Genomic DNA, 27,720 nt, shown 5'->3' on the forward strand with positions numbered 1-27,720 from the left:
ACATTTTTTATTACAGTCGTATCTGCACTGTGTTGTTTGTGATGAGGGGATTCGCAAGTGTGCGCACTCAACAATAGCTCTAGCATTTTCAGTGCTGAATAATCTGATTGGCTAATACATTGCTAAGATCAACAGAAATGTGTTTGATTGGTTATAAGGCTCAGCGCTTCAAAAAACATTGTGTAAAAGCAATCTGATGCAGTGTGAGTGAATCTAAATGTAATTCGCAAATTGACACTTTACATTCATTTTCACATTTCATTTTAATTGTGACAGTCATATGTTGTTTAATTTTGCAGCTGCATTTTTTGCCGATTTGTCTTGAATTTATGGGGCATCTTTGTTCATTTTGGTGGCATTTTTACCACAAGCCCTCATTAATTTCTGACCGTGATTCATATTTACCTTTATATGCAAAATTCAGTGGGCAGTAATTTTAATAAGATCCACGAGTTCTGGAATTTCACGAGTGGGACATGTAAAGTGATACATTTCGTAGCATGGATTTACTTACTTGCATATTGCAAAAAAAAACTTTTTGCACACCTAAAAAAAAAAAAAAAGCTGAAACCCTGAAAACGAAAAAAATCAGTAAAAATGACAGGAAATTGTGACAAAATAAATGGAATGGAAAAAATGATACTTGGAGTTTCATATAATACATTTCTGAATGTGCGACCACTGTATTGTCTCTCTTGCAGGTATCAGAGTATTCGTAGAACAATGACCAGTGAAAGGTCTGAGGAGCAAAGAGTGGATGATCCTCCTTCTGAAGAGACAGATGTGCCTCACTCTGTCAGTGGTAAGCTGTCAATCAAAGTGAGAACTACAAATGATAGAGTTTGGGAAAGTAAATGACCACTATGCTGAGATAAATGTAAGATGGCATGGTCTGGGTGGAATAAGAGGTTTCTATTCAGTCTGTGCTTGTTGATTTGTCTGTTCTCGTGTAGAATACCGGAGGGATGGCTTTGTGGGTCAAGCCAGCTCACGTTCTCATCTGGCTTTGCTGCTTCAGTCTCCTGGTGCAAAGTTCCTCTCCAGTCCAGACTTCTTCTCTGTTCTACATTCTAATCCTGTGAGCTAAAGCACACAGAGACACAGATATCAGTGCTTACTCAAACAAAGTCATTGATAATGTATAGCCGGCTTTATTACAAAGCTTACGGAGCACCTCATATAACGTGGGGAACAAACGAGAACATGGCCACAAATTAAAAATCATTTTTGTGACCACAGTATCTATTTTTTCTTCTGCATGTCATGTGTAATGGTCATGGTAATGATCAAATATCCATGTCAGGTCATTATAACAAAATATTTAAATGCATAGTGACTCAACTGACCAATCAGAATCAAGTATTAAGGAAGCTTTGCAATAATTTGCTGTATTCGTTTCCCTTTAGAGTGCCTATCGCATGTTCACAAGTAACACGTGTCTGAAGCACATGATCAGTAAAGTTCGACGGGACGTCCAACACTTCGAGCGGTACCAACACAACCGGGACCTAGTCAACTTCCTCAATCTGTTCTCCAACAAGCAGCTGGAGCTGCCACGGGGCTGGGAGATGAAACACGACCATACTGGAAAGGTGTGTGTTTGCATTTTCTGTCCATTGGGAATTGTGCACCTGTTCGTTCTTAGGGGCATCTAGACATGCATATGAGTAGTCATGACGGGACGAACTGTACAGATAGAAACTGAAAGCTGGATTTAGGATGTTCGTGTAGGCCCATCTGGTTGTTTTCTTAATGCCTTAATTAGTGTCTCTGACAGGAACAATGAACAGATGCTTGTCTTATTTATTCTAATCAGCCTGTCCGTTTGGTATAATTCTGCTGATGTTTCACAGACGGTTCTTTGCTCACACTTTCTGTCTGTATGTTTATGCACCATAGCCCTTCTTTGTGGATCATAACTGTCGTGCCACAACATTTATTGACCCACGGCTGCCCTTACAGAACTCCCGGTCCAGCGGGCTGCTGGCTCACCGACAGCACCTGTCCCGCCAGCGCAGCCACAGTGCAGGAGAGGTGAGAACTGTAGTTCTGTATACAGTACAGATTTTAGGAATACGCTGTGCCGATCCAAATACACTGCCAAAAGTTTTTGAACGGTAGAGTATTAAAGTATTCATCAAAAGAACATGCTGTCCTTTTGTCAGTTAAGTGGTTTCTATTTCTGCCGCTTCATATTAAATCTCATTGCTCCTGGACGTTGCTCCAGGACATAAAAACTTAATGTGCTGACTAGTTTCCTAGTTTCTCCAACAATAATACTGAATTAATTGCTTGTATCTAAAAAACTTGAAGGTGACATATCATGAAAAATTCTAACTTTTTCCATGTTTACGTGCTATAATTGTGTCCATGGTGCATTTACCAACCCAGAAAACATGAAAAAGAACAATCCAGTACATTTTTTTTTGTAAGCCTTTCTCTGCAAACTTATGAAAAAACAAGCAAGTCAGATTTTGCTCCCCCTGTGACATAGAAAGGGGATCTTATTATAATATTACTGCCCCTTATTCTGCACGTTTCCACCCATGGCACCGTCATTTTGTTTTCGCAAGCAACAACTGTACACATAGTATATGTCCATCAAATACTTTTACTTCAAACTTGCTAAATTCCAGCCTCAGCCCAATCAGAAGTACCAGTACTTACATAGAAACCTATACAAAGTAGCCAGAAAGAGATGCTAAATATTCCAGATGGATTTGAGGCTTTTGCATCTGAACTCTTCATTTGGAGTCCCAGCCTCAGAGGAGACAAGAGAGCAATGGATTTATTGATCTATTTACTGTATATTATGCAGCTGCCACACAGATCTAATATAAACATGTGATTTCCTTCCCAGCTGTTTACCTTTACAGACATAACCAACTGTTTTTGTGACTTGTGTGTTTTTAACAAACTTGTGTGTATTTGACAGTTTAAGTGCAATAAGACATGAAAGAGAACTTAGATTAGTACTCACATGCCGTGTGACAGCCTTTCTGTGCGTGTGCTTCGGATGTGTGCACTCAGTAAACCATATATCAGAAGGTTATGACTTTAAAACGCATGATTTCAGCATGATAAATGTGATAATCAAAACCAAACAGATGTTTTTCAGCAGAGTGTCTGAGTTATGAGTTGTAAAGGCACAGTCCTATTCTGGGAAAGGGGGCGGGGAGCAGCAGCTCATTTGCATTTAAAGAGACAATCATGAAAACAGCGGGTTTCTGCTTCCACTCAAAATTTTCAATATGATATAATAGATGATCTGTGGGGTATTTTGAGCTGAAACTTCACAGACACATTTTGGGGACACCTGAGACTTAAATTACATATTGTAAAAAGGGGCAATTATAGGTCTTCTTTTAAATGGGCCATTGTCAGAAGGAAAATACACTGACAATGTGAAGCCTCCTCTCATGTTTCAGGTACCGGATGACTCTCGCTCTCCGAGTCCTCCTGTCCAGGGCCGGTCATCAAGAAACAGTCAGTATCAGGACTTGGTGCCTGTAGGTGAGTGTGCACTCACATGTTTACAAAGTGTGACATATCATCACATGTATGCAGACACATTACACATCTGTGTTTTTACAGCTTATAATGAGAAGATTGTCGCCTTTCTGCGACAACCCAACATTTTTGAGATTCTGCAAGAAAGACAGCCAGAGCTTGTGAGGAACCACTCTCTTAGGTACATTTTTCTACAGTTTTGTGTTTCAATAACAGATGTTGAGTGCAGAATTTCATACTGTACATTTAGTTGGATAGTTCCCCCCAAAATTTTAATTCTGCAATTAATGACTCACCTTCATGTCGTTCCAAACCCGTACAATTTTTTAAATAAAATTCAAGAGCTTTCTGAGCCTGTACAGACAGCAATGCAACTACCACATTCAAGGCCCAGAAAGGCAGTAAGGACATCATTTTAGTAGTCCATGTGACATCAGTGGTTCAACAGTGTGCAAAGAAATCAAAAATAATGACTTTATTCAACAATTTCTTCTCTTCCATGTCAGTCAACGCACGTTTACAAGAGTACCACGATGTATTTTTCTGGTGCAGCTGACACAGTAGCCGGCGTTCTGACGTATTCTCATAGCATCATAAAATTATGGTTGAACCACTGATGTCACGTGGACTATCTATGTCCTTACTGCCTTTGTGGGCCTTAAATGGTAATTAAGTGGTAATTACATTGTTGACTATCCAGGGTCAGAAAGCTCTTGAATTTCATCAAAAATATCTTAATTTGAAAAAACAAATAATTTGTGTTCCGAAGATGACAAAGTTCTTACAGATTGGAACAACATAAGGGTGAGTGATTAATGACAGAATTTTTATTTTTGGGTGAACTATTCTTTGAAGACATTGTTTTACAGTTATTTACAGTTTTCATGCTATAATAGCTGAATGCTAAATTATGTTTCATGTTTTGTGACTGTGTTTCAGAGAGAAAGTTCAGTTCATTCGCAATGAGGGGCCAACTGGGTTAGCCCGTCTGTCCAGTGATGCAGACCTAGTAATGTTGCTCAGGTTAGTGTCTGTGGCTTTTGCATCATAGTTAATTACAGCTAACCATGTGCCTGCCTGTTTCCCTTTGCTTGAGATACGCATGCATTAGTTGACTGTGTATGTACTGTACACTACCGTTCAAAAATCAAAAGTCTTCAAAAGTTTTTTTTTTTTTTTTTTTTTTTTTTTTTTATTTAACAACAATGCATTAAATTCATCAAAAGTGACTGTAAGGAAATTTACAGTGTTATATCTATCTTAAATAAATGGTGTTTCTTTTCATCAAAGGATTAGTTCACTTCCAGAATAAAAATTTCCTGATAATTTACTCACCCCCATGTCATCCAAGATGTTTGTGTCTTTCTTTTCAAGTCAAAAAAGAAATTAAGGTTTTTGAGGAAAACAGGAATTTTCTTCATATAGTGCACTTTAGTGAAACCCAATGGGCTGAAGGTCCAAACTGCAGTTTCAATGCAGATTCAAAGGGCTCTACCAATCCCAGTCGAGGAATAAGCATCTTGTTTAGCGAAACAATCAGTCTTGCACTAGTTCTGCGTCCATTACTTTACACAGTGAACATGCAAAGAAAGTCAAAAGCCCTTTACAAAAACAAGAAAATCAATGATGTTGGATGATTTTGAAGTTGGAGGAGAAAATTAGATTTTTTTCACCCTACCCTAACTTTTTGCAACGAAATACACAGACGAAAAAACTAACCACGTGTGTAAGCAGCATAACTACTTTGATAATAAATAATGGTGTGATAATAATAAGAAATGTTCATTGAGCATCAAATCAGTATATTAGAATGGTTTCTGAATGATCATGTGACACTGAAGACTGGAGTAATGATGCTGAAAATTGTAAATAGAAATTGCAATAATATTTCACAGTATTACTGTTGGTATATTTTTGACGCAATAAATGCAGTTTTGGTGAGAATAAGAGAATAAGAGACTTCTTTTAAAAGCATTAAAAAGTCTTTAAATCTTAAATAAACCCACAACTTTTGAACGATGGTGTATACGTAAAAAAAAGCTGTGTACATATTTTATGATGGCCTGACTTTGTACACCTAGCTCAGGTTAGAATACACACACCTGTTACCTGGCCCTCTCTCCCTTGCAGCCTGTTTGAAGAGGAAGTGATGTCTTATGTGCCGCCCAATGCCTTACTGCTCTCCAGCTACTGTCATGCCTCCCCACAGAGCTCCCCTGGTGAGACGTCACATGACCCAGACTCACATCTTAACAAATAATTCCCTGTTTGTCCCCTTTTTCCTGCCTTGTATCCTCCATTACAAAACTACATAATGAGCTAATGAAACTGAAAAACGCTTTGAACTAATCTGTACGTTGATCACGCATGTGTTCAAAACAGTTATTTTGACTGTGATATGTTTGCTTTTAACTTTTAGAAGAGCCTTGCATTGTGGATGGATTTGCCAAGGTAGGTTTCAACCAAGTTTTCATTGCAGCTATTCACATGTTCTCTTGCTCACAGGAACTTCACGAGCCAATGCTCGAGCACCTGCACCCTACAAGCGGGATTTTGAGGCTAAACTAAGAAACTTTTACCGCAAAATGGAAACCAAGGGCTACGGGCAGGGGCCAGGAAAAGTGAAGTGAGTTCATCTTCAGACATATTTGATAATCCATCATCAGCAACAAGCATCCGATGTCCACCAGTTCGGTGGTTGGTTCATAGAATTGAAATCCTGTTTAATAGTGGATTGATAATTTGATCAATGTCCATTTTTTTCAACTTTAGTTTCCGTTTCTAACAAAAAAATTGCATTATAGACATTAAACAACTTGGTTGTTTCTAAAACTAGAATTTGTTCTAGATGAGGGCCCTATAATGGAATCGTGGAAACCAGTCATAAAAACTGAATTTGCTGTATAACACGGAATGTCGCAGAATTTGCCAAATATTGGATGAATAAATCAAAAGTATGTCAGTACACTTAAATTAAAACATGATATGGACTAGTGACTGTGTATATTAAGCTGAAAAAATTACTATTTCAATATGAATCCTACATGGTCTGTATTCCTCTGTGTGAATAAATGTTTCGTTTACTACACACATACTGGAGCGCGTGTAACACTTGCAGTTTTTTCAGCCTCTGCCGCCTCAATATATGAGTACATAAATGCATAGAACTGCTCTGAAAGTCATTACATGGAGCATTTTACTGTTTAAAAAAAAAAAAAAAAAACAGTCATATCATGTACAAACAAAAACTTAAAGGGCTTCACAGCAACCCGTCAAAATAAAAGTTTGGTTTAACTTGAATAACTGTGACAGAAATATATTGCTTAATGTAATAATAGTACTACTACTAATAAAATTAATAAAACATTATTTTTAAGAAATATTTACCAGAAAAAGTATTTACCAGAATTTATTTACCAAAGAAATGTAAATATACAACTAAGTATTTCTGAGAAAATAAAATAATATTTTTTATAAAAAACAATTAATTAAAGATTATTTTAATTGTTAAAATCTAATGAAACCATGAAAATGGAATCCAGAAAATTAATGGAAAGTATGTAATTTGTTAAAAATAAGACAGAAAAAAAAAATCATAGGCAATAAAAATGTAATTTTTGTTTAACTTTTAGTAAATTGCTGTCAAATTGTGTCAATTTCATGATTTAAATTCCAGAGAGACCACAAGTATAAATGGAATAAAACAGAATTAAAAGGAATACATAAAAGAAAATGGAAGAAAAAAAAAAACTAAAAACTAAAATCCAGAAAAATTAAAGCGAAAAAAAAAAAAAACTGAATTTGGAAAAAAAAAATAAAACGGAATTTGGGAAAAAATATAAACAGATTTCTAAATCTTTAGACAAAACAACATGGTGCATCAAGGTAAACTGTCAGTACCAAATATGGAGCCAGTTTTAATGTGGTTACATTCATCTGTCCGTGATGTCCTGATGTGGTCTCTTACTTTTCTAGGTTAATAATTAGAAGAGATCACCTGCTGGAGGATGCTTTCAACCAGATCATGTGTTATTCTCGCAAAGACCTCCAAAGGAGCAGGCTTTATGTCAGCTTTGTTGGAGAAGAAGGGTTGGTATACATTATTTCTGTGCTTATTATTGTGACCTGTATATTACTGAGATCATTTAGGTGAGTTTTCTACATGACAACAGGTGCTCATTGCATGGTGATGGCAAAGCTGACTCATAACTGTATATTTAATTTAAACAAATAATTTAAACATTTTTGGGATAGCTCACACAAAAATTCACAAAAAGTCTGTCATTAATTACTCACCCTCATCGTTCCAAACCTGTAAGAACTTCATTCATCTTCGGAACACAAAGTAAGAAATTTGTGATGAAATCCGAGAGTTTTCTGACCCTGCATAGACTGCAAATCACATCACATTATTATTACATATATTTATATACAGTATTATTATATATATTTGTTAATTGGAAATGTACAGTGCATTACATATTAGTGTCTGTCTTTTTTTTTTTCAGGCTGGACTATAGCGGTCCATCCAGAGAGTTCTTCTTCCTGGTGTCCCGTGAGCTCTTTAACCCATACTATGGACTTTTTGAATACTCAGCTAATGACACTTACACTGTGCAGATCAGCCCGATGTCAGCCTTTGTGGACAACCATCATGAGTGGTAATCAACCGATGGATGGATGAATTGAATTTAATTTACAATCCATGTCCAAATGGTATGTTTTTTTAGCCTAATCTTGTCTTCTTTAGGTTCCGGTTCAGTGGACGCATCCTGGGGCTTGCTCTAATTCATCAGTACCTATTGGATGCATTCTTCACCCGACCCTTCTACAAAGGCCTTCTTCGCATGTGAGTCTTTACGTTGACCACAGGATGTAAAATCTGTGAAATTTTATTTCTTAATATGTGACATATATCTCTTTGCAGTCCATGTGATTTGAGTGATCTAGAGTTTCTGGATGAGGAGTTCCATCAGAGTCTGCAGTGGATGAAAGACAATGACATTGAGGATATGCTAGACCTCACCTTTACTGTCAATGAGGAGGTGTTTGGACAGGTACTAATTTCTTATGGGTGTGTGTTTGTGTATGTGTTGGCTGATAGCATCAGTGTATTTAGAGGACAAGTGTAGGATTTAGCTGATCTCTCAATATTTGATGATAAATTTTTGAGCACTATTCAACATTTACGTCTAGACAAGCTCTAAAGCCTCCCAAGAGGGTGGCTGAACATCTGAAGCAAATTGCACACAAAATTTGTCATCTGATTTGTTGAATTCTACAGCATTTCCTAGAGATGTGTGTGTCGCGTTCTTTAACGCTTTGCCTGGAGACAAAGATGCAGTGACGCCAAACCCTCATGGAAGAAGAAAGCTGTTGTGTTTACAGCTGTGATAATGAGGGCTTAGCAGGATCAACTAAATGCTGAATTTTCAAAAGTCTGTAAAAAATGTAAACACCAGTCTGTTATTGTCGGGACATTTCCACGCCCCTAAACGTGACACGGCACAAAACGAAACATGATTGGTTGCTTAACCTGTCAATCATATGGTCTCTTCGGTGGTCCTTGGCCATTCAAAGCAGCTGAGGATCCCAGACCTTCTGCCATCAGTTCAATTGGAAAGTTATCAGAACAAGTCTTTTCAGAAATGTTAAATCTATTTTAGTTAATCAAGTCATTGTGAAAGTTATATAACATGAGAGTGAACTGGAGGTTTCTTTATGTCAGATTACAGAGCGTGAGCTAAAGCCAGGTGGATCTGGCATCCCTGTGTCAGACAAGAACAAGAAAGAGTACATTGAGCGCATGGTGAAGTGGCGGATTGAGCGGGGTGTGGCCCAGCAGACAGAGAGTCTCGTGCGAGGATTCTATGAGGTATGATGTCATTCTGAATCTGTGAATATTAATGACTCATGATGAACTCTGGTTGATCTGAGACCATGTGACTGGGCAGGTAGTGGATGTCCGACTCGTCTCAGTGTTTGATGCCCGTGAACTGGAGCTGGTGATTGCTGGGACAGCGGAGATTGATCTAGCCGACTGGAGAAACAATACAGAATACAGAGGAGGTATTTTACTGGAACAGGTTCAGGTTGTTTCACGCTAGGATATTGTAATGCATATTACAACAGGATTTCATAATGTGATTCTTTTTTTATCTCTCTTGAAGGTTACCATGACAACCACATAGTGATTCGATGGTTTTGGGCTGCAGTGGAGCGTTTCAACAATGAACAGAGACTACGATTGCTTCAGGTACACCCAGATCTCACAAACAGCATGGGTCTGATATACTAGCATTCAAAAGATTGGGGCTGTTTATTTGTTAGAAATGTTTGTAAAGCACCAGATCAGCATGAGATATTTTGTAAAATTCCTACTGTAAATATATAAAAACTTAATTTTTAATTAGTAATATGCATTATTAAGAACTTCATTTGGCAAATTTAAAGGTTATTTTCTCAATATTTAGAATTTTTGAACCTTCAGATTTCATTTTTTCAAATAGTTGTATCTCTGCCAAATATTGTCCTATCTTAACAAAGAAAAACTGAGCCGTATGACTGGTTTTGTGATCCTGGGTCACATTTGTCCTGAACAGTTAAACTGCCCACTGTTCTTCAAAAAATATCCTTCAGGTCCTACAAATTCTTTGGTTTTTCAGCATTTTTGTGTATTTTTTTCAGCAAGAACTGTATGATTATGAGATCCACCTTTTAACACTGAGAGCAACTGAGAGACTCATATGCAACTATCACAGAAGATTCAAACGCTCACTGATGCTCCAGAAGAAAACCCATTGCATTAAGAGCCAGGGGTGTAAGCCCTTGAACAGATTGAAGATGTGTACATTTTTCTTATTTTGCCTAAATATCATGTGTTTTTTTTTTTCATTTGGTACTGCCCTTCAGAAGCTACAGAAGATATTTACATCTTTTCCAGAAGACAAAACAAGTTAAATTTATCCAGATCTTTAAATTTCAAAAGTTTTCACCCCCTGGCTCTTCATGCATGGTTTGTCCTTCTGGAACATCAGTGACCATTTGAACTTTCTGTAATAGTTGCAGATGAGTCTCTCAGTTGCTCTCAGTGTTAAAAGATTGACCTCAAAATGATACAGTCATTGTTGGAAAGGGTTCAAATACACAAAAATGCTGAAAAACCAAAGAATTTGTGAAAACTAAAGGTTTTTTTTTTTGAAGAACAGCGGGCAGTTTAACCGTTCAGGACAAACAAAGGACTCATAAACAACTATCACTAAAAAAAAACAAAATATGGATCATTCAGGTAACAACACAGTATTAAGAATCAAGCATATGTTAAATTTTGAACAGGGTCATTTTTATAAATTCAACTATTATTTTCCCTTGTGGACTATATGTAAACATCTTTTATGTGAAATATCCTATTCGGGTCAGTGCTAAATAAAAATAACATGCATTTTGTATGATCCCTTTTATTTTGGTGAAATAATTAACATTTTTAGGATTCTGCAAGGTGTATGTAAACTTTTGACCTCAACCGTAAATGCAGTCTTGGTGAGCATAAGATACCTACACTCTTAAAAATAAAGGTGCTTCACAATGCCATAGAAGAATCTTTTTTGTTTAAATAGTTCCATAAAGAACCTTTACCATCTGAAGAACATTTCTGTCTCACAAAAGGTTCTTTGTGGCAAAAGAAGGTTCTTTAGATTATAAAAAGGTAAGAAAGAGATGGTTCTTTAAAGAACCTTTGACTGAATGGTTCTTTGTGGAACCAAAAATGGTTCTTCTATGGCATCGCTGTGAAGAACCTTTTAAAGCACCATTATTTTTAAGAGTGTACCCTCTTATGAAGAATCTTACTGACCCCATAAGATCAGTGAAATTAGTCAAGTCAATATGTGCTCTGTTTTTTTCTAGTTTGTTACAGGCACTTCCAGCATTCCCTACGAGGGTTTTGCCTCTCTGCGGGGCAGCAACGGCCCACGCCGATTCTGTGTGGAGAAATGGGGCAAAGTGACCTCCCTCCCACGGTATTTCTAAGCTTTTCTATGACTTGTATCTCACGCAGAGATTTATTATTAGGGTATCGCTCAAAGAAAAAAATTCAATATTGATACTATTTCCAATAATGATACCTTGACTTCGATGCTGACACAAAGGAACAAAATGTAACCAACACAATAAATCAGTGCAAATAGGTTTAATAAAGTTTAAATGGTTTTGTTTCCACATATTTTAGGCTACATTCGCACTAGTGCATTTTCATTTTAAAATGCATAGCTCATGCAGAATCATCATTTCTATTCATTTTCCACTGATTTAATGATGCAGCTTCCAGCTCTGTCTGTCTGTGTTTTGTCTTCCCCAATTGCTATTCTGACTCAGAGGAAGCTCATTTGCTGCTCATATGTTAATCATATTACGTGTTCATATGCTGCCCTGTCTTGGATGCCAAGCATCCATTACATTTCCATGTCCAGTTCTGTACATAACAAAAAAATAATGGATGAAACATGAAGCTAATCAACAAACCATTTTGACAGTATATAATTTGTATGTGAATTTTATGAGATTCTGCTTATTTTCAGAACAATACAGGGTGTGTACATGAGAAATGTTAAACGATGTACAGTGAAGCGATTAGCTTTACATAATAACATTTCAGCAACATTATATGGCTAAAACACACATTAGATCGCAACCTAAAGTTATTACAAACACTCGGTGGTTTAAAATGAGTTTTTAATAAAGGCGTCTTATAAACCGTATCAGTTGTCTCATGTAGCATGATGCTTAGTGGCGATAAATGATCACGTAACATGCGGTTTTTTGGTTGTGAAGTGTGGACAGAAATCTTTTCTGAAGTGCAGTGGAAACACCAGTATGGATGAGGATTGTTTTCCTTTTTCAAAACAGTGTTTAAAAGGAAAATGCACTAGTGTAAATATAGCCTTACATCTAAGGGGCTTTGGATGCTTACACACTACTTCCTCACAGGTGAGCCAAGTCTCTGGGCATAATCGTTGTAAACTAGTGTTTTTCCTTGATGCCACACCAGAGCCAATCACCAGCACTTGATTTAGCCACATCAAGCATGCTGCATGCTTACTGGCTCACTCACATTGATTCGATTAACCCTTTAGGTATCAAAATTTGGTACTGAATGACAAGACATTTTTTCGTTACTCAGTGGTTTCGAGGCAATTTTGGTAACTCGATAACCCTAGATATTTTGCTAACTTTTACGTTATCCTACTGACTATCAATCAGCTAATGTCATATTCTCTTTATATATTTGTAAAGGGCTCATACCTGCTTTAACCGACTGGATCTCCCTCCCTACCCCTCCTTCTCCATGCTCTACGAGAAGATGGTCACTGCTGTGGAGGAAACCAGCACCTTTGGTCTGGAGTAAGCTCTCATCCCAGCAAAAGTGCTATTGATTCTTTTTATTTCCTAGTTCTCAACAACCTGGATAACAAGCAGACTTTATTCTCATCCCTCTCTCTTCTCTACAACCTTGGTCATCGGACACTTACATAAACGGAACTGGAATATATGCCGTCAAATGACTCAATAGGCATGTGCCAACTTCTGCTATATACTGTATGGACTCAAAATCCTGTGATAACTGCATTCAATTCCACACACAAAAACAGACGTACACATTCACAGAAATCAGAGCTGGAGTCTTGATCATCTGGTTTTGGTTTTTTGAATGGTCTAGAGTAGTACATTTTGATCAGGGTTGTAGGGTTTTGCCTTTTGTTCTCGAATGAGCTGCTTTTTAAAGTCCAAAGATGTTTCATTACAGTAATGTAGTCGCTCTGTTCCATATCTGTAGGGATTAAAGGAACAAACCTGTGATAGTTTTTGCTGCAGGGCTTTGTCATGGAGATACGATGTCAGTCAAGAAGAACTTTTTTGGTTTTAGAGGTTGTCTGATTCTGGACCTAAATGATGTTGATCTTGGCTGCAGCTCTGACAAAACAACTCATTCTTTTTCCATCTTCAAAGAGAATGAAAACACACACACAACAGCATGCACACTCTCTTATAGAGATTCTTGCACCAAATGTAGTGGTTGTAGAATAGCAACCTGGCAACCTGAACGTCCTAGGTTCAAACCGTGAACTAGAAAGTTCCTCTATCACCTCTTGTGCCCTTGAGCAAGACATTTATCAGCAGACTGTTCCAGGGGACTTTAAATGTAGTAATTCACTTTGGTTGGTCGACACTGATTAACTAACAAACACCAACACTTAGTACTTTGTAACATGCACACATTTTTTAATCCACTTCTCAATCTTTTATGCAACCCACAAATGTTACTAGAAAACTATGAATGTATAAACACTGATCACCATGTGCAATGCGTGCAAAATAGTTTTGTGTATCAGAAACGGTAGATTTGTTCTTAGAGTCCATCAAAAGGAGACCTATTGCTCTAAACTGTGGTGACAGACACAAACAGTGGCCTTGAAATTATCTTTATTAAAATGTACAGCTGGGTAAGGTTAGTTAATAACATGGTGATGTGTGCAGTCCACTGGAGTAACTTAAAACCAGGGCTGCGGTGGTTAAAACCAGTAATAAAGAAACGAGCTGCTTCTGCTATGGAAAAATAAAGGAAATTGATGAGAAGAAATGTTTTAACATGTGTAGGGAGCAGTAAGCCAAACTGAAACACTCTTGCACAAGTGGTATGAAGTGTTTTTGGAAATATGACATAATAATGGAACAATCTCTGAGCAGGAATTTCCATTTGATGAACCACAGATAGAAGCTCAACAGTAAAATAATGGATGAAAGGCTCATTTTGGGTGACAAGTTGCACCCCTCGTTTACAGACATGTAGTTTCCTTCTGTGGTCCCTTTCCCAAGCCCTCACACATGCACTAACACACTCAACAGTACACAAAAATCACACATTCACACCACACACACATGCTGATCTGGCCAAAGCACGGATCCTAGGATATGGATTTGTCTCAAAACAGCTCCTTTCTCTATGTAATTGATCTTTGGATAAAATACTGCATGCTGGGTCAAAGAAGCAGTACCTGAGTTTGACCCTTAGATGGCGTTGTGTCATAGCTTGATATTGCATGCTGGAATTAGTGAAACAACAGGAGTCCAGATTAGCTTAATTTGCATGAGAAGTTGCTGTTAATCAGGGGTGGGATGGGATTGGGGACAAAAATAAATAAATAAATAAATAAAAAATGTCATTTCCATACCTTTCATACTTCATCCGCGCTGTTATTTAAACTTTATGAGTCACTGATCATGTAAAATGATGCTGATGAAAGAGCCATCACTTGAAAACGGTGAAAATGTGAACCTGCATGCGGTCCATGATGTGTCCATATTTGTATATAGCTGTAATATATGTATGTCAGTCTCGTCCTGTGTTTAAATTATATTTTGCACTGAATGTACCAGAGATTTGAGTGCTAGTCTGGTCTCTTTTGGTGTTTGTCTTGTGATTTGTCATTCTACTTTCATTTGTTTAGCAAATACTGGTACTTTTCCCACTGATGCATACTGGCAGATTTGAAAAGTGGTGTTACAGGCACGATTTACATTTTATCTTTCTGCCTGGCCAATCAAACCGCACATGTCAGCTTACTCGTTCAGTTTGCCTTTCCATGTTCCAAAGTCCAGTACTTCAGTTGTCTACTGTAACCCTAAAGCATCAGACCTCAAAGGATCAAACAAAACCTATACACTGAAACAAGAATAATTGCTGTTTACCAAATGCATGAGTAGTATACTTATTGTGAATTATTTAAAACAACCTTATTTTAAGAATGCATAATATATCATCACAGTTGGTTACGTGTTTTTATTATTATTGACGGCCATGACTGGACAGCCTATTCTGTTTGTTCCTTCCACTTATAAATAAATATCTAGGGCTAATTTAAAGAAACAGTACTATATGGGCCATTGTACAGAATTGTTACAAAGAGTTGGAAACATCAACATTTTCCCACAAAGTTTGTATGCAAATTGTATAATATCCAAGGTACACATTTCTAGTAATTTTGCAGTTAATTCTCAGAAAGTTTTGGAATATTTGTCCTCTCCTCAAATTTGTCACTACCGAAACACAGTAATAATAATTTAATTAGAAGGGTTATATTGACCTGTTAAGATTTTGCTTATACCTTTCTTGTAAATATATATATTTCTATTTTATTAAAAGTTTTCAGAGATAAATTAGTAACAATTACAATTTTAACAATATTTCAAGTGTACTTTATGAAATTTGCTGTATTTTGAATCTTTGTAAAAGGCAAAAAGTAGATTTCAAAGTTAAGGATTCATTAGTCTGAATATACATTGAACCAAAAAATATCATATAATTCAGTATACTTTATTTTCAATAAAACATCCCATGTTTCAGTCGTAACAGCACATTTTCAGTAGTGACAGTAATGTTTTGGTAGCCACCACATCACATTACAGAATTTTAACCCACGTACCAAAACATACTAAAATTCATACAAATTTGAATAGCTGTACTAAAATTGAAATTATTCCTATCTACTCACCATGTAGCTATGAGAGAGAGTGACAAATAAATATTTTTAAAAATAACAATAAAATGCAAAAATCATTTCAATATCATTGTCATAAGTTAAAATTTAGGGGTTAGGGTTCGGGACAGCCACCTCCCAACCTTCAATAGATAATAAAAGAATCTTAGTTAACATCCAAGAATGCTTTTAAATGTAAATGTAGAATAGGGCTGTAGAATAGTCTATATATGTATATATATAGAGAGAGAGAGAGCAGCTTAATATCGACCATTTATCGTTATTGTACATAGCATTAAGTATTTATCGATCAGTCTATCTATCGTACAATAGGCGAATTCTAACGATCACGATGATGACGCTGGTGGTGACGTAGTGCCTCGCTGCTCGTGCTGGCATCAGAGCAGAATTTGAAACGGTGGAACCGGTAGACAAGAGCCGAATCCTAGAATCGAAACCGATTTACCTCAGCATGGACTAGTCAGACAAGCGTGTTAACTCTCTTCAGTTTCTTCAGAGTTTATGACAAATAGTTCGTCCGCTGTTGTTCCCGTAAGAAGAGGAAGAGGGTGTCCGTTTTAAACTTTAGTGTAGTGATTTTGTCCTGCGTGAAACATAACGCTGTCTGTCCGTCGGTCGGTGTGTATTTTGAACAAAATGAGGCGAATCTCTTTGTACGTTTGTCTAAATAAAGGACCGAGTTTAATCTGGGAGTTTTAGCGGTATCTTTGAGGGCTAAATGAGCTAATCTTCGCTAGCTGGGGAGGCTCTTAGCATCGGTTATCGTGTTTAAACTCAACCGAACTCACTCCACTAATGCGAATTAATTTATTGTCAACTCTTTCTGAATAACCGCGAACTGAACACTATTTTTCTGAAGCCTTTGTACCGTTAACGGAACACCGTGAGGAGGCCGGTGGCAGTGGGTGTGTTTTTTTTCCTGGTTGTGAGTCTGAACATGAGCAGAGTGCTGGTTAAGTGATAGGAAGCGGTCTGCAGACTTCACTGGACACTTGCAGGACACTCTCTGGTGGTGGTGATGGCCCGGAGGAGGCTGGACAGTCGCAGTGGATCCTCGGCTCTGCTGTCAGAGATCCACACTCAAATCCACACGGATCCTATGGACGCCGTGTTTGACATGAGCAACGAACTGGGCAGGTGTGTCAAATACTCCTTATTACCTAAAATATGTCTTCTGTTAGGCGTTTCCATATTAAAATGCTTCATTTGATGTTGTCATAATGTTTTTATTTATGATGATGAACATTAGAGTGACTGCACAAATGCTCATGTAAATATGTATTGGTGTTTTGTTACTGAGGTGGCTGTTCTGTCATAATCTTGAACTTCTCTGGTACAGAAGTACTGTCAAATTTGTAAAAAGTAAACTACTTGTCACTAGTAGCACTATAGTATTAGGGAACTAACTATAGCATGTTTTTGTAGTCTCAATTTATTTCAGTTTTACATTATGTCTTTAAGTATGTGTTTATAGTTTGAATATTTATAACAATATAAATAAGTTTTCAAAATTAAATTATTTTCGGCTTTTCAGTGTCATATGATCCCAAGAAACTTTTTCTAATATAATCCATGTTGAACACAGTTGTGCTGCTTAATATTTTTGTGGAAACTGTGATTAATGTTGTTTCTAGATCGACTAGTGAATTTAAAGCATTTAATTTAAATATGCATTTTTGTTATTTTAAAAGCCTTGTCATCATTTTTAAATTCATTCTTGCTTAATAATAATAATAATAATAGAAGTACCTGATATTTCAACTCATTGGGTATGTGCATATAGTTGGAAAATTTACAGTGTCATTACTGTAAGGAAAGTATTGTGGTACCAAATCATAAGATGACATGCAAAGTTTAGGACAGATGTGTCCCTGGCTTATTTTGTTTATGTTGTCACAGGGTGAGTAGGACTGAAGGTTGTCTGGTGTGTGGAGTCTGTCCTGCTTAGCTATTCAGGATTGGAAAGGCCTTGCTCACTGAACTGTGACTAATATGTGTGTGTGTGTCACTGCTAAAGCACTACAGCAAGGCTTTGGAGCTTGCAGGAAGGAAGCCCATGTGGGAACCAGACCCTTGCTGTAGATTGTACTGTGAATACTGAGAAAGAGGAAGTGACATTGGTCTCTTCCTCTTTCTCTCTCACCATTTGCATACAGCCATATTCGGGTTGTTTTTATGCTGCTGGCTGTGTTGTTTAACAGGAAATTATTTCACAGTTCGCTTGCAGTTTTATCTCTTCAGTGTGAAAATGTTTTGTTTGTTTGTTTCTGTGAAGGATGGTGCAGTTCTGCGGAAATACAGTCGAAAATATGAGTGTCAATACTGTTAATTGTTGCATGGTTTTATAGGATGGCGTATAGTTGTGCAAATAGAGCAGTTTCGTTTTGAATCTGTTTACTGGTGTTTACTTGCATTGGAAAAAAACCTTAAAATATCAGGGATTTTTCCCTGGTCTGGGAGAAATTATTAAAATGTTATTAAATGATGGAAATATCAATATTGATTCTATTCATATGCAGATGTTTCTTTATCATATTGATATACACTACCACTAAATTCTCTTCTGCAACCAAGCGTGCATTTATTTAATCTAAAATATTTGCTATTTAAAATAACTGTTTACTCTTTGAATATATTTAAACAATCAAAGTTAAATTTGTAATCAAAGCTAAATTTTCAGCAATAATAATATTATTATTATCAATATTTAAAACAGTTGAGTATTTTTTTTTTTTTTTTTTAAGATTCTTTGATGAATAGAAAGATCCAAAGAGCAGCATTTATCCGAAATAAAAAGCTTTTGTAACACTATACATTATACCATTCAAAAGCTTGGAGTCAGTATAATTTTATTTTATTTTTTTTGGGAAAGAAATTTTAGAATTTAATTTAGCAAGAATGCTGTAAATTGATTAAAAGTGATGATAAAGACATTTATAATGTTACAAAAGATTTCTTTAAACTTTCTATTCATCAGAGAAACCTGAAAAAAAATCAGAATATTAAAATGATTTTGATACTAAAAGTAGTGATACTAAAAATTTATCTTTGAAATCACAGGAATAAATTGCATTTTAAAATATATTCAAATAGAAAACAGTTTTTTTTTTTTTAAAGAAATAAATAAATACTTTCAGCAAGGATGCATTAAATCAATCAAAATTGACAGCAAAGACATTTAATTGTTTTGAAGGATGTCAAATAAATGCTGCTCATCAAAGAATCCTGAAAAGTGACATAGTTTCCACGGAAATATCAAGTAGCTGTTTAGCTATTGTGTTCAAATTGAACAGAAATGAAGAAGAAATAGAAATGTTTCTCAAATCAGTATATTAGAATGATTTTTGAACAATCATGTGATACTAAAGATAGCGGTAATGTCTGTCGAAAATTCAGCTTTGCCATTTCAGGAATAAATGACGTATTAAATCGTATTGAAAAAGAAAACGGTTGTTTTGAATTGACACAATATGACACAATATGTTTACAGTCTGGTCCAAAGAATTGTGGGATTGATTTTTGAGTATATGTTTCTATCCTAATGTCTCACCTGTTCGTGCTGTGACAGTAATTGCAGTTTTTAGAGTAAAAACTGGCCCACATCAGTCATCTAACCTGATATTTAACTGTGAGAACATCTAATGGAGGGTTTGAATCATTTAATAACTATCTGTGTCAGTGTGAAAGAGAGAACCTCTGTAAGTGTGACTGATTGCAAACAGTGACATATTTGAAGTGCATCATAAATAAAAATTGATATTAGAACTCAAGGTACTTTATTTATGCCTCAAAAATTTCCATTTGTCATATTCTGCCTCAGTTACACTCATTTTATTGTTTCTCTGCCTCTTTTTATCTGTATTTGTCACCCTCAGGGGGAAGTTCGCAGTGGTGAAGAGGTGTGTAGAAAAGGCTACAGGGAAAGTCTTCGCGGCGAAGTTCATCAAGAAGCGGCGACGAGGTCGCGACTGCAGGGCGGAGGTCATACATGAGATCGCAGTTTTAGAGGCGGCCAAGAACAACCCGCGTGTGGTGAACCTGCACGCTGTATATGAGACTGATCACGACCTCGTTCTAATGCTGGAATAGTGAGTGCTGTGATTAGATATATCAATTATACGTCCCTGTTCATGGGCTCAGTACTAAAAATAACTGTGAATGTGTTTGTGCGCCAGTGCGGCGGGTGGTGAGATATTTGACCACTGTGTGTCAGAGGAGCTGCTGCCTGAAGGTCAGATCACTCGTCTGATCAGACAGATGCTTGAGGGAATTCACTTACTGCATCAAAGCAGCGTGGTCCACCTGGACCTGAAGGTCAGATGCACAACTGCCTTTATAACCTTCATTGGACATGTTTTAAATGAAAAGATCTGTATTTCATCAAAAAATGCACTTGTTTATTTATCGAGGCAATGTTTTTTTTTCTCATTCAGCCTCAGAATATTCTCCTGACGTGTCTGAGCCCATTGGGGGATATAAAGCTAGTGGATTTTGGCTTGGCCCGCAGGTTGGGCTCTGCTGGGGAGCTTAGAGAAATCTTGGGTACCCCCGAGTACGTAGGTAAGGTTTATTCAGTGCCATTCATCTTTAAATTCACACATAGTTCTGTGTTCATGGGCTCATCACAACAGAGAAGTGATTATTTTTGGTTTTTTTAATTATATATCCAGCCCCTGAGATCTTGAACTATGAACCAATCACCACAGCAACAGATCTCTGGTGAGTCTTAATCTTTTTCATCAGGTGTTTCAATATACAAGGTTCCCACAGGGTTATATCCAGATCTGGAAAAGTCATGGGACATTCATAAAATTGTAGAAGGTCATGGAAATTTCAGTGGTCATTAGACAGTTTTCTATTTTTACTCATAGTTCATGGAAAACTCTGAATGTAGTGAACATTCTGGCCATCACATGCACATATTCTGTTAAGTAAAGAAACAAAAGATGCTCCTGTTTAAAAGTTGTTTTTTTTTTAAAGAATTCTCTTGTGCTCACCAAGGCTGTATTCAAAGATTAGTTCACCCAAAAATGAAAATTCTGTCATTAATTAGTCACCCTGCAAGACCTTTGTTCATCTTTGAAGCACAAATTAAGATATTTTTGATGAAATCTGAGAGGTTTCTGATCCATACGTCATGGTACTCTCATGAATGGTGGCAGACACTGAAATTGTTGAATAAAGTTTTTATTTTTGTTTTTTTGTGCACAATAGTATTATCGTAGCTTCATAACATTATGATTGAACCACTGATGTCACATATTTTAAAGGATTACTCCAGAATCAAAAAAGAATAAAAATTTTCGAGATGTCATCCAAGATGTTCATGTTTTTCTTTCTTCAGATGAAAAGAAATTAAGGTTTTTGAGGAAAACATTCCAGGATTATTCTCCATAGAGTGGACTTCAGTGGTGCTTAATAGATTGAAGGTTAAAAATGCAATTTCAAATGCAGTTTTAAGCTTCAAGCGCTCTACACGATCCCAGCCGAGGAATAAGATCTTATATAGCAAAATGACAGGTTATTTCCTAAGAAAAAAATATATATATATACTTTTTAACCTTGTCTAGCTCTGTGATGCCTGTGCACTCCAGTTGAAGACAGTTAGGGTATGTCAAAAAACTCTGATCCCATTTTCTCCTCCAATTTTTAAAATCGTCCTACATTGCAAAATCATCCTACATACCTTCTATTGTAAAGGGTGTATATAAATTGATTTTTTTTTTTTTTTTTTAAAGAAAATAACAGATAGTTTCACTAGATTAGCCCCTTATTCCTCAGCTGGGATTGTTTAGATCCCTATGAAACTACATTTTCAACCTTCAGTTTTTTGAGGACCACTGAAGTCTGCTATATGGAGAATAATCCTGGAATGTTTTCCTCAAAAACCTTAATTTCTTTTCATCTGAAAAGAGAAAGACATGAATATCCTGGATGACATAGGGGTGAGTAAATTATCAGGAAATTTTTATTTTGGAAGTGGAGTAATCCTTTAACGATGGCCTTACTATCTTTCTGGGTTTTGAATGTCAGGTGTGTTGCTGTCTATGCAGGGTCAGAAAGCTCTTGGATTTCATCAGAAATATCTTAATTTGTGTTTGAAAGACAAACGAAGGACTAACGAGTTTAGAACTACATGAGTCTGAGTAATTAATGACAGAATTGTAATTTTTGGGTGAACTACCCCTTTAAAGATACAGTGAAACCATTAATATTCCAAAATTTTATTACGCATTTTAAAAGGTGTTTTAATTATATATTTATTTTATTATATTTTAAAATTTAATTTATTCCTGTGATGGCAAAGCTGAGTTTTCAATGTCATTAGTCCAGTCTTCAGTGTCACATGAGCCTTTAGAAATCATTCTAATATGCTGATTTAGTGCTCAAAAACGTTTTATTATTATCAATGCTAAAAACAATTGTATGCTAAAGAAGCCAGAATGTGGTTTGCTAAAATATGCCTCAGAACCATCTAAAACCAGCCAATAGACCAGCATGATCAGGAAGGAAGATGAGCTAAGACCAGAAAACAAGCTGAGGCAGCAAAGAATATTTCATGTTTGGTGTCTCATATGTGGTTTAAGATGGTTTTAAACTGATTATGTGTTTATTCATATCAGGAGTGTGGGCGTGATCGCCTATATGCTGGTGACAGGAGAGTCTCCCTTCGTTGGCGATGATAAACAGGAGACCTTCCTAAACGTATCCCAGGTGAACGTGGACTACAGCAGAGAGGCTTTCTCAAGGGTGTCTGAGCTGGCTGTCGACTTCATCCGGAAACTGCTGGTCAAAGTGCCAGAGTGAGTCTGCCCTTGAGTCTAAGCGACTCTGATTTCGGACAGTTAGAGGAAGTGAAGCTTGTTTGCCAAGCTCAGTACTGCACAAAATAATGTACACAACTGCTTCTAGATGAAAAGTCATATGATAAGCGCTATGGGAAACCCTTTCCCACTTACAAAGCAGTAATTATTCTGGGTCATATGATTTTATTATGCATTACAGAGGTTTAGAAATGAAGTCATGTCCAGTGATTACTCTTTTATGGCTCACAGTACTTCCTGAATGCTGACTTTTTCCTTTGCCATAGATTGTTTGCTTATCACAAAGTATAAAGTCCAAGTTTCATTTTCTTTTCATTTGTCTTCAAGCATTAAAACATTTGTAGAAAACATTTCAGCATGAAACAACTGAGATTAAATGAGGTCAAAATGGACTGTAAAGCAAAAATGGAAGCAAAAAGGTTTGGTCATGAGCTGCCTTTTTATGAAGATTCTTACATCAAAAACCATAATTTAGAAGTAATAAGCTATTTTCTGTCCTGCTTCTAACCCCGCTTATCAGACTACTCTGTTTAAAGTGGCGTGACAAATTGTAGACTCGGAAGAAATAGCCCACTGTTATGACTGGCTAACAGTTTTTATGTTTGACAGCCTACATTCTTCATAGATGGACATAGATGGATTTTGGTAAAAAAAAAAAAAAAAAAAAAACCTGCATAAATGCACATCAAACAATCTGTAATAACAGACAAAGCAATAGTGACCACGTAACAGCTGCTCACACTTGTGTGTCACAACATTAATGTCAGATTCAATATAGCCGGCACAGTATCGTCTTTCAGTTGTAATATTTTTGAAAATCCCACCTTTGAATTGTTCCTTGTTTGTAAATGAATCTGCAGTTTAATGAAGTGAACAAGGGTCCAAGTTCTTACTGACATGATCTGGAACTTCATTAAAAATACAGTTCATCCACTGTTTCTTGTTGGGATCAGAAGGAAGTAGGGATGTAACGATATCAAAATCCCACAATACGATAATATTGCAATATGAAGTCCACAATATAATATTTATTTTGATATTTAAAAAAAAGACAAATGAAGATTTGGGAAAAAGTCAAACATTTTGTACATTTTAAATTGTTCTAATGCACTTTAAGAGTAAAAATGTAGAGACCCAACCCATGTTCCTAAGAAAACTTAAGTCAGAAAAAAGTCAATTGACTTGTACCTGAACTTTAAAGGGGACTCAACCCTCTTTTTATTTGTGATATACTCACTTACATATACTGTCTAAATTACATTCACACTGGTGTTTTAGGATGCCAAACATATTAGGTTATTATTATAATACTAACAACAATAACAGTAATGGCCATATATTTTAAAGCAATTGCACTGCAAAATAAATGAAAATGAATATTTCATAGATGTTATTTTTGTTTACACTACAGTAGGGAAATTACAATACTACTTCCCTAATTTCTACATTTCAAAGAGATATTTTGAATTCGGAATGCAGTAACGTTACCCATTTAAACCGCTAGCTGGCAGAAATTCATACTGTACTTCCAAGCTTTTAAAACTTCAGTGAAGGCAGGCTTACCAAAAATGCATCTCTCTAAAAATCTAGTGAAATGCTGTAATCATGTGTTGCAAAAATAAAGCATAACCGCTGGCCGTTGCGATCCCAAACGCATTCTGAACTCATAAAACGAGTTCACTGCATTCATCCATTGTGAACGGAGACGTTCTGAGGTGTGAAAAATATGGCCCAAACACAACTCTAAAGATCTTTTATGTTAAAATTAGAAGTTTAAATATATTTTAAAAACTACACTTTTTGCCTGGAAGACCTATTGTTTCATCTCATCATGTGACCATGATTATACAGAGACAGTTTTGCTATTGCGATATTGATGTCATTACATCTCTAGAAGGAAGGCAATGCAAAGACTGTTCTTCCACAATGCACTGCACAGCGTCTTGCTGTATTCAGAGCCATCTTTATCATTTGCGTCTCATTGTTTACACGACATGCGCTAATCAGTGGGTGGGGCTAAACAGGCAGTGATGTGGAAGCAGGCTTTAATTATGTTCTGTGGAGATAGTGTTCAGCCACACTATTACATCATAAAGTGGCATATTCCACATATTTTAACAGATTGGCTTCAATATAAGCTGTTTTTAGACTAACAAGAATGTTTTCAGTTCTGAAATTTACAAGATGTTTGTTTAGTAATGACCTCTCACATGTCAGAACATCAGGGAATTTTGATTTCTCACTTCATGACCCCTTTAAGATCGTATATTTGCATTTGCTGTCATAAACTAATTGATGTACTTTGATTTATTGCTCTTTACAGCATAATAGTTCCATTCAGTCACGATTCAAAGTCCTGTACATGAATTCTTTCCTCATTTTTCAGGGACCGTCCCAGTGCAGCCGATTGCATGACCCATCCCTGGCTGTGGCTCCACTGTCCAGGTTCCGACCTGATCCCCGTGACCCCACGCACTCCCCGGGAAAGGAGTTTCGGTGGGAAGTGGTCCGCGCCACCCGAGGATCCCGAAGACAAAGAAAACATTCTGGACTCGCCGCACGTCAAGAGGTTTCGTTTTGAGGAGGACATGTCAGCCACGGGCGACGGTGACCACTTATGCTGATCCGAAAGGGAAATGCACTTGCACTGGAAAGCATTGTCACATGTTTAGTCTTTTGTTGGCCCCCGTACAGCACCAGCAAACATGCTTCAGTCCTAATGCTGTTTCCAACATCCTTTGGCTGACCAAAGATGATCTTTTCACAAAAAGGCAGATAATATTAATATTATAAGAGTAAGAATCTAAATATCTATGTTGCTGTCCTGTCTCAAGATGCTTTTTCCTGTCCTCTTTGGATTTTAAGTTATTCATTTGAATAGATTTCTATTTTAATTGCCATTGAGTATCGATTTAATTCTCTGCTGATCTTACCCCATATTAATCTTAACACTATTTGCATTACTGCACTTAAGGGATTTGATAAAGACAGACGCTTGAGAGCGTCAGGGCATTCGGTGGTTTTTAATTCTGCTTTAATGAAGGATAAGAGTGTTTGAGAACTCTATAGAGATTTCAGAAACACCTAATGAGATGGTCTCTGTTGAAAAGGTTCAGTACAGAAATGCCCTCTGTGTATCGGTGTGTGTTTTGTCTAACATCCTCTTCTTTCTTTTGGCTTTGACACGTTAGTGGGCTCCAAAAATGTGACTCAACTCACACGCACAACACACCCTGGATTACACAAATATGCGTTTGCATTGGTCACAGAACTTCCTCCTAGATAATGACTAAAGAAGTACAGGAAAGCACTTAAACCCTTTATTATGTGTTTTTGTCACTAAAATAAGAGAAAATATTTGTAACGGCCTTCGATTTAGTATATCAACTGTATCTGTTGATTTTAAAAAAATTTGGTTTTAAATATTCCCTTTTTTACTGCCAACCTATTGTGTAATAAACTATTATTAAGCAACACTCTAGCATTTCCCCCATGGCAGGCGCCTGATATCTCAATGCCTGAGATGGTCTATGATATATAATCTTGAAATGACAGTTTTTATCTATGCACCAATCTGAGGTAACTCAGGGTTTTTGTTACCTTTTTTAAGCTAATGCTATTAACCGATAAAGGTTTCAGTACTTGTTCATTCCGAGCCTTGTTCTCAGGGTTAGCTGTAACTGCACAGTTTACCGGTGTATATTTCTTCAGTGCCTTGGTGTGCATTTTTTTTTTCTATGCTTGAGCCGTACAGCCTCACTTGATCTACCAGTGCAGCACATTTCTGTGGATGTATTATTATTAATGTTTATCCTGTTTTAATTGAGATACTGGTACACTCTTTAAACTAAAGGCCTGTTGTATTTAAAATAAATTATTTGTATGTGGTTTTGGATTTAGAAAGGAAAACAGTGTTAAAGGTATATTTATCGGCTTGGATTACGTAGGGCGTGAAAAGATGGGATATTGAAGTTGACTGTTCTTGTTGAAACGATATGGTTATGTTGGAATAGTGAATAGTGAATGTGATGAAAGTACAGAATGAAGGCAAACGAATGTTAGAATATTGTGGTGGAAAGTGTGTAGTCATGCAAAAAATACAACTAGCTCACGGTTTATTCGTGTAATATTTTGTTGCCAGTTTTTCTGAGTAGCTGTTAGAACTGGAAATGTTAGTATTGCAGAATTCAGTCTTAAGGCAGTGCCCTTGAGTTATTGTTCTCTGTATAAAGAGGTGTGAAGAGCTCATGTGTGTTTGTGTGCTCAGGGCCTTACGGTTTCCCAGAGATGTCACCAGTCTGCAATCATAATAGGGCTATTGTCTCCTAAGACGAGAGGCTCTTGTCACGGTCGTGTGCTCACTGTATGCCGTCATCTTAAAGGAAAACTTGAATCCATTCCTTGCCTGGGAAACAGCCTCAATAATGTTTAAGGGCCATGAGGTATTTGAAGCTGGAGTTCAATAGAGAATAGGGGCCAGACTTTGGAGAGCATTTCTGAGCAGTCGCTGTGGTATTTGCAGAAAGCTTGTGACAAGGGAAAACTTGCTAGATTCTCTTTCTGTCTTATGCAGGATTAGTAAAAACTGATAATGGAAGATATTTCATTTCATGATGGAAACTGTGTATTTTGAGTTATATGTATCAGAATAAATGATGTTCAGATGATTTACACAAATTCTAATAAAGCCATTGAGAGTCTAGAGTTGTAAAGGATGCACTCTTAATATAGATTTTGTATGTTGTTGATTTGTGACTCGTGTAAAAACATTTCCAATTTTGTTTTTAAAATAAGATATCCCTCATGCAACGATATTGATTTATTTAAAACTT

The 27,720-nt window shown here is 36.6% G+C and overlaps 2 protein-coding genes across 3 annotated transcripts in view; both read left to right on the forward strand.

The window, feature by feature from the left end:
* Nucleotides 1-15,335, forward strand: part of hecw2a (HECT, C2 and WW domain containing E3 ubiquitin protein ligase 2a) — a 28,469-nt gene extending 13,134 nt beyond the window's left edge. For both annotated transcript variants that reach the window (XM_051119487.1, XM_051119488.1), the window contains exons 13-30: nucleotides 702-802; nucleotides 954-1,078; nucleotides 1,407-1,592; nucleotides 1,900-2,034; nucleotides 3,429-3,513; nucleotides 3,595-3,691; nucleotides 4,450-4,533; nucleotides 5,641-5,729; nucleotides 6,016-6,136; nucleotides 7,486-7,599; nucleotides 8,019-8,171; nucleotides 8,261-8,359; nucleotides 8,438-8,567; nucleotides 9,239-9,385; nucleotides 9,465-9,579; nucleotides 9,681-9,766; nucleotides 11,416-11,528; nucleotides 12,802-15,335. In XM_051119487.1, coding sequence (XP_050975444.1) covers nucleotides 702-802; nucleotides 954-1,078; nucleotides 1,407-1,592; nucleotides 1,900-2,034; nucleotides 3,429-3,513; nucleotides 3,595-3,691; nucleotides 4,450-4,533; nucleotides 5,641-5,729; nucleotides 6,016-6,136; nucleotides 7,486-7,599; nucleotides 8,019-8,171; nucleotides 8,261-8,359; nucleotides 8,438-8,567; nucleotides 9,239-9,385; nucleotides 9,465-9,579; nucleotides 9,681-9,766; nucleotides 11,416-11,528; nucleotides 12,802-12,913 — 2,092 coding nt within the window. In that variant the 3' untranslated portion in view covers nucleotides 12,914-15,335. The remainder of the gene's footprint in view (nucleotides 1-701; nucleotides 803-953; nucleotides 1,079-1,406; nucleotides 1,593-1,899; nucleotides 2,035-3,428; nucleotides 3,514-3,594; nucleotides 3,692-4,449; nucleotides 4,534-5,640; nucleotides 5,730-6,015; nucleotides 6,137-7,485; nucleotides 7,600-8,018; nucleotides 8,172-8,260; nucleotides 8,360-8,437; nucleotides 8,568-9,238; nucleotides 9,386-9,464; nucleotides 9,580-9,680; nucleotides 9,767-11,415; nucleotides 11,529-12,801) is intronic.
* A 1,074-nt stretch (nucleotides 15,336-16,409) lies between these two features.
* stk17b (serine/threonine kinase 17b (apoptosis-inducing)) lies at nucleotides 16,410-27,588 on the forward strand. The gene is made up of 7 exons (XM_051118566.1): nucleotides 16,410-17,201; nucleotides 19,940-20,152; nucleotides 20,240-20,378; nucleotides 20,498-20,624; nucleotides 20,735-20,783; nucleotides 22,688-22,867; nucleotides 25,275-27,588. The coding sequence occupies exons 1-7, from the start codon at nucleotides 17,083-17,085 to the stop codon at nucleotides 25,510-25,512; spliced, it is 1,065 nt and encodes a 354-aa protein (XP_050974523.1). The 5' UTR covers nucleotides 16,410-17,082; the 3' UTR covers nucleotides 25,513-27,588.
* Nucleotides 27,589-27,720: the final 132 nt, after the last annotated feature.

This window comes from Labeo rohita, chromosome 9 (assembly GCF_022985175.1).
Source record: "Labeo rohita strain BAU-BD-2019 chromosome 9, IGBB_LRoh.1.0, whole genome shotgun sequence".
NCBI lineage: Eukaryota > Metazoa > Chordata > Actinopteri > Cypriniformes > Cyprinidae > Labeo > Labeo rohita.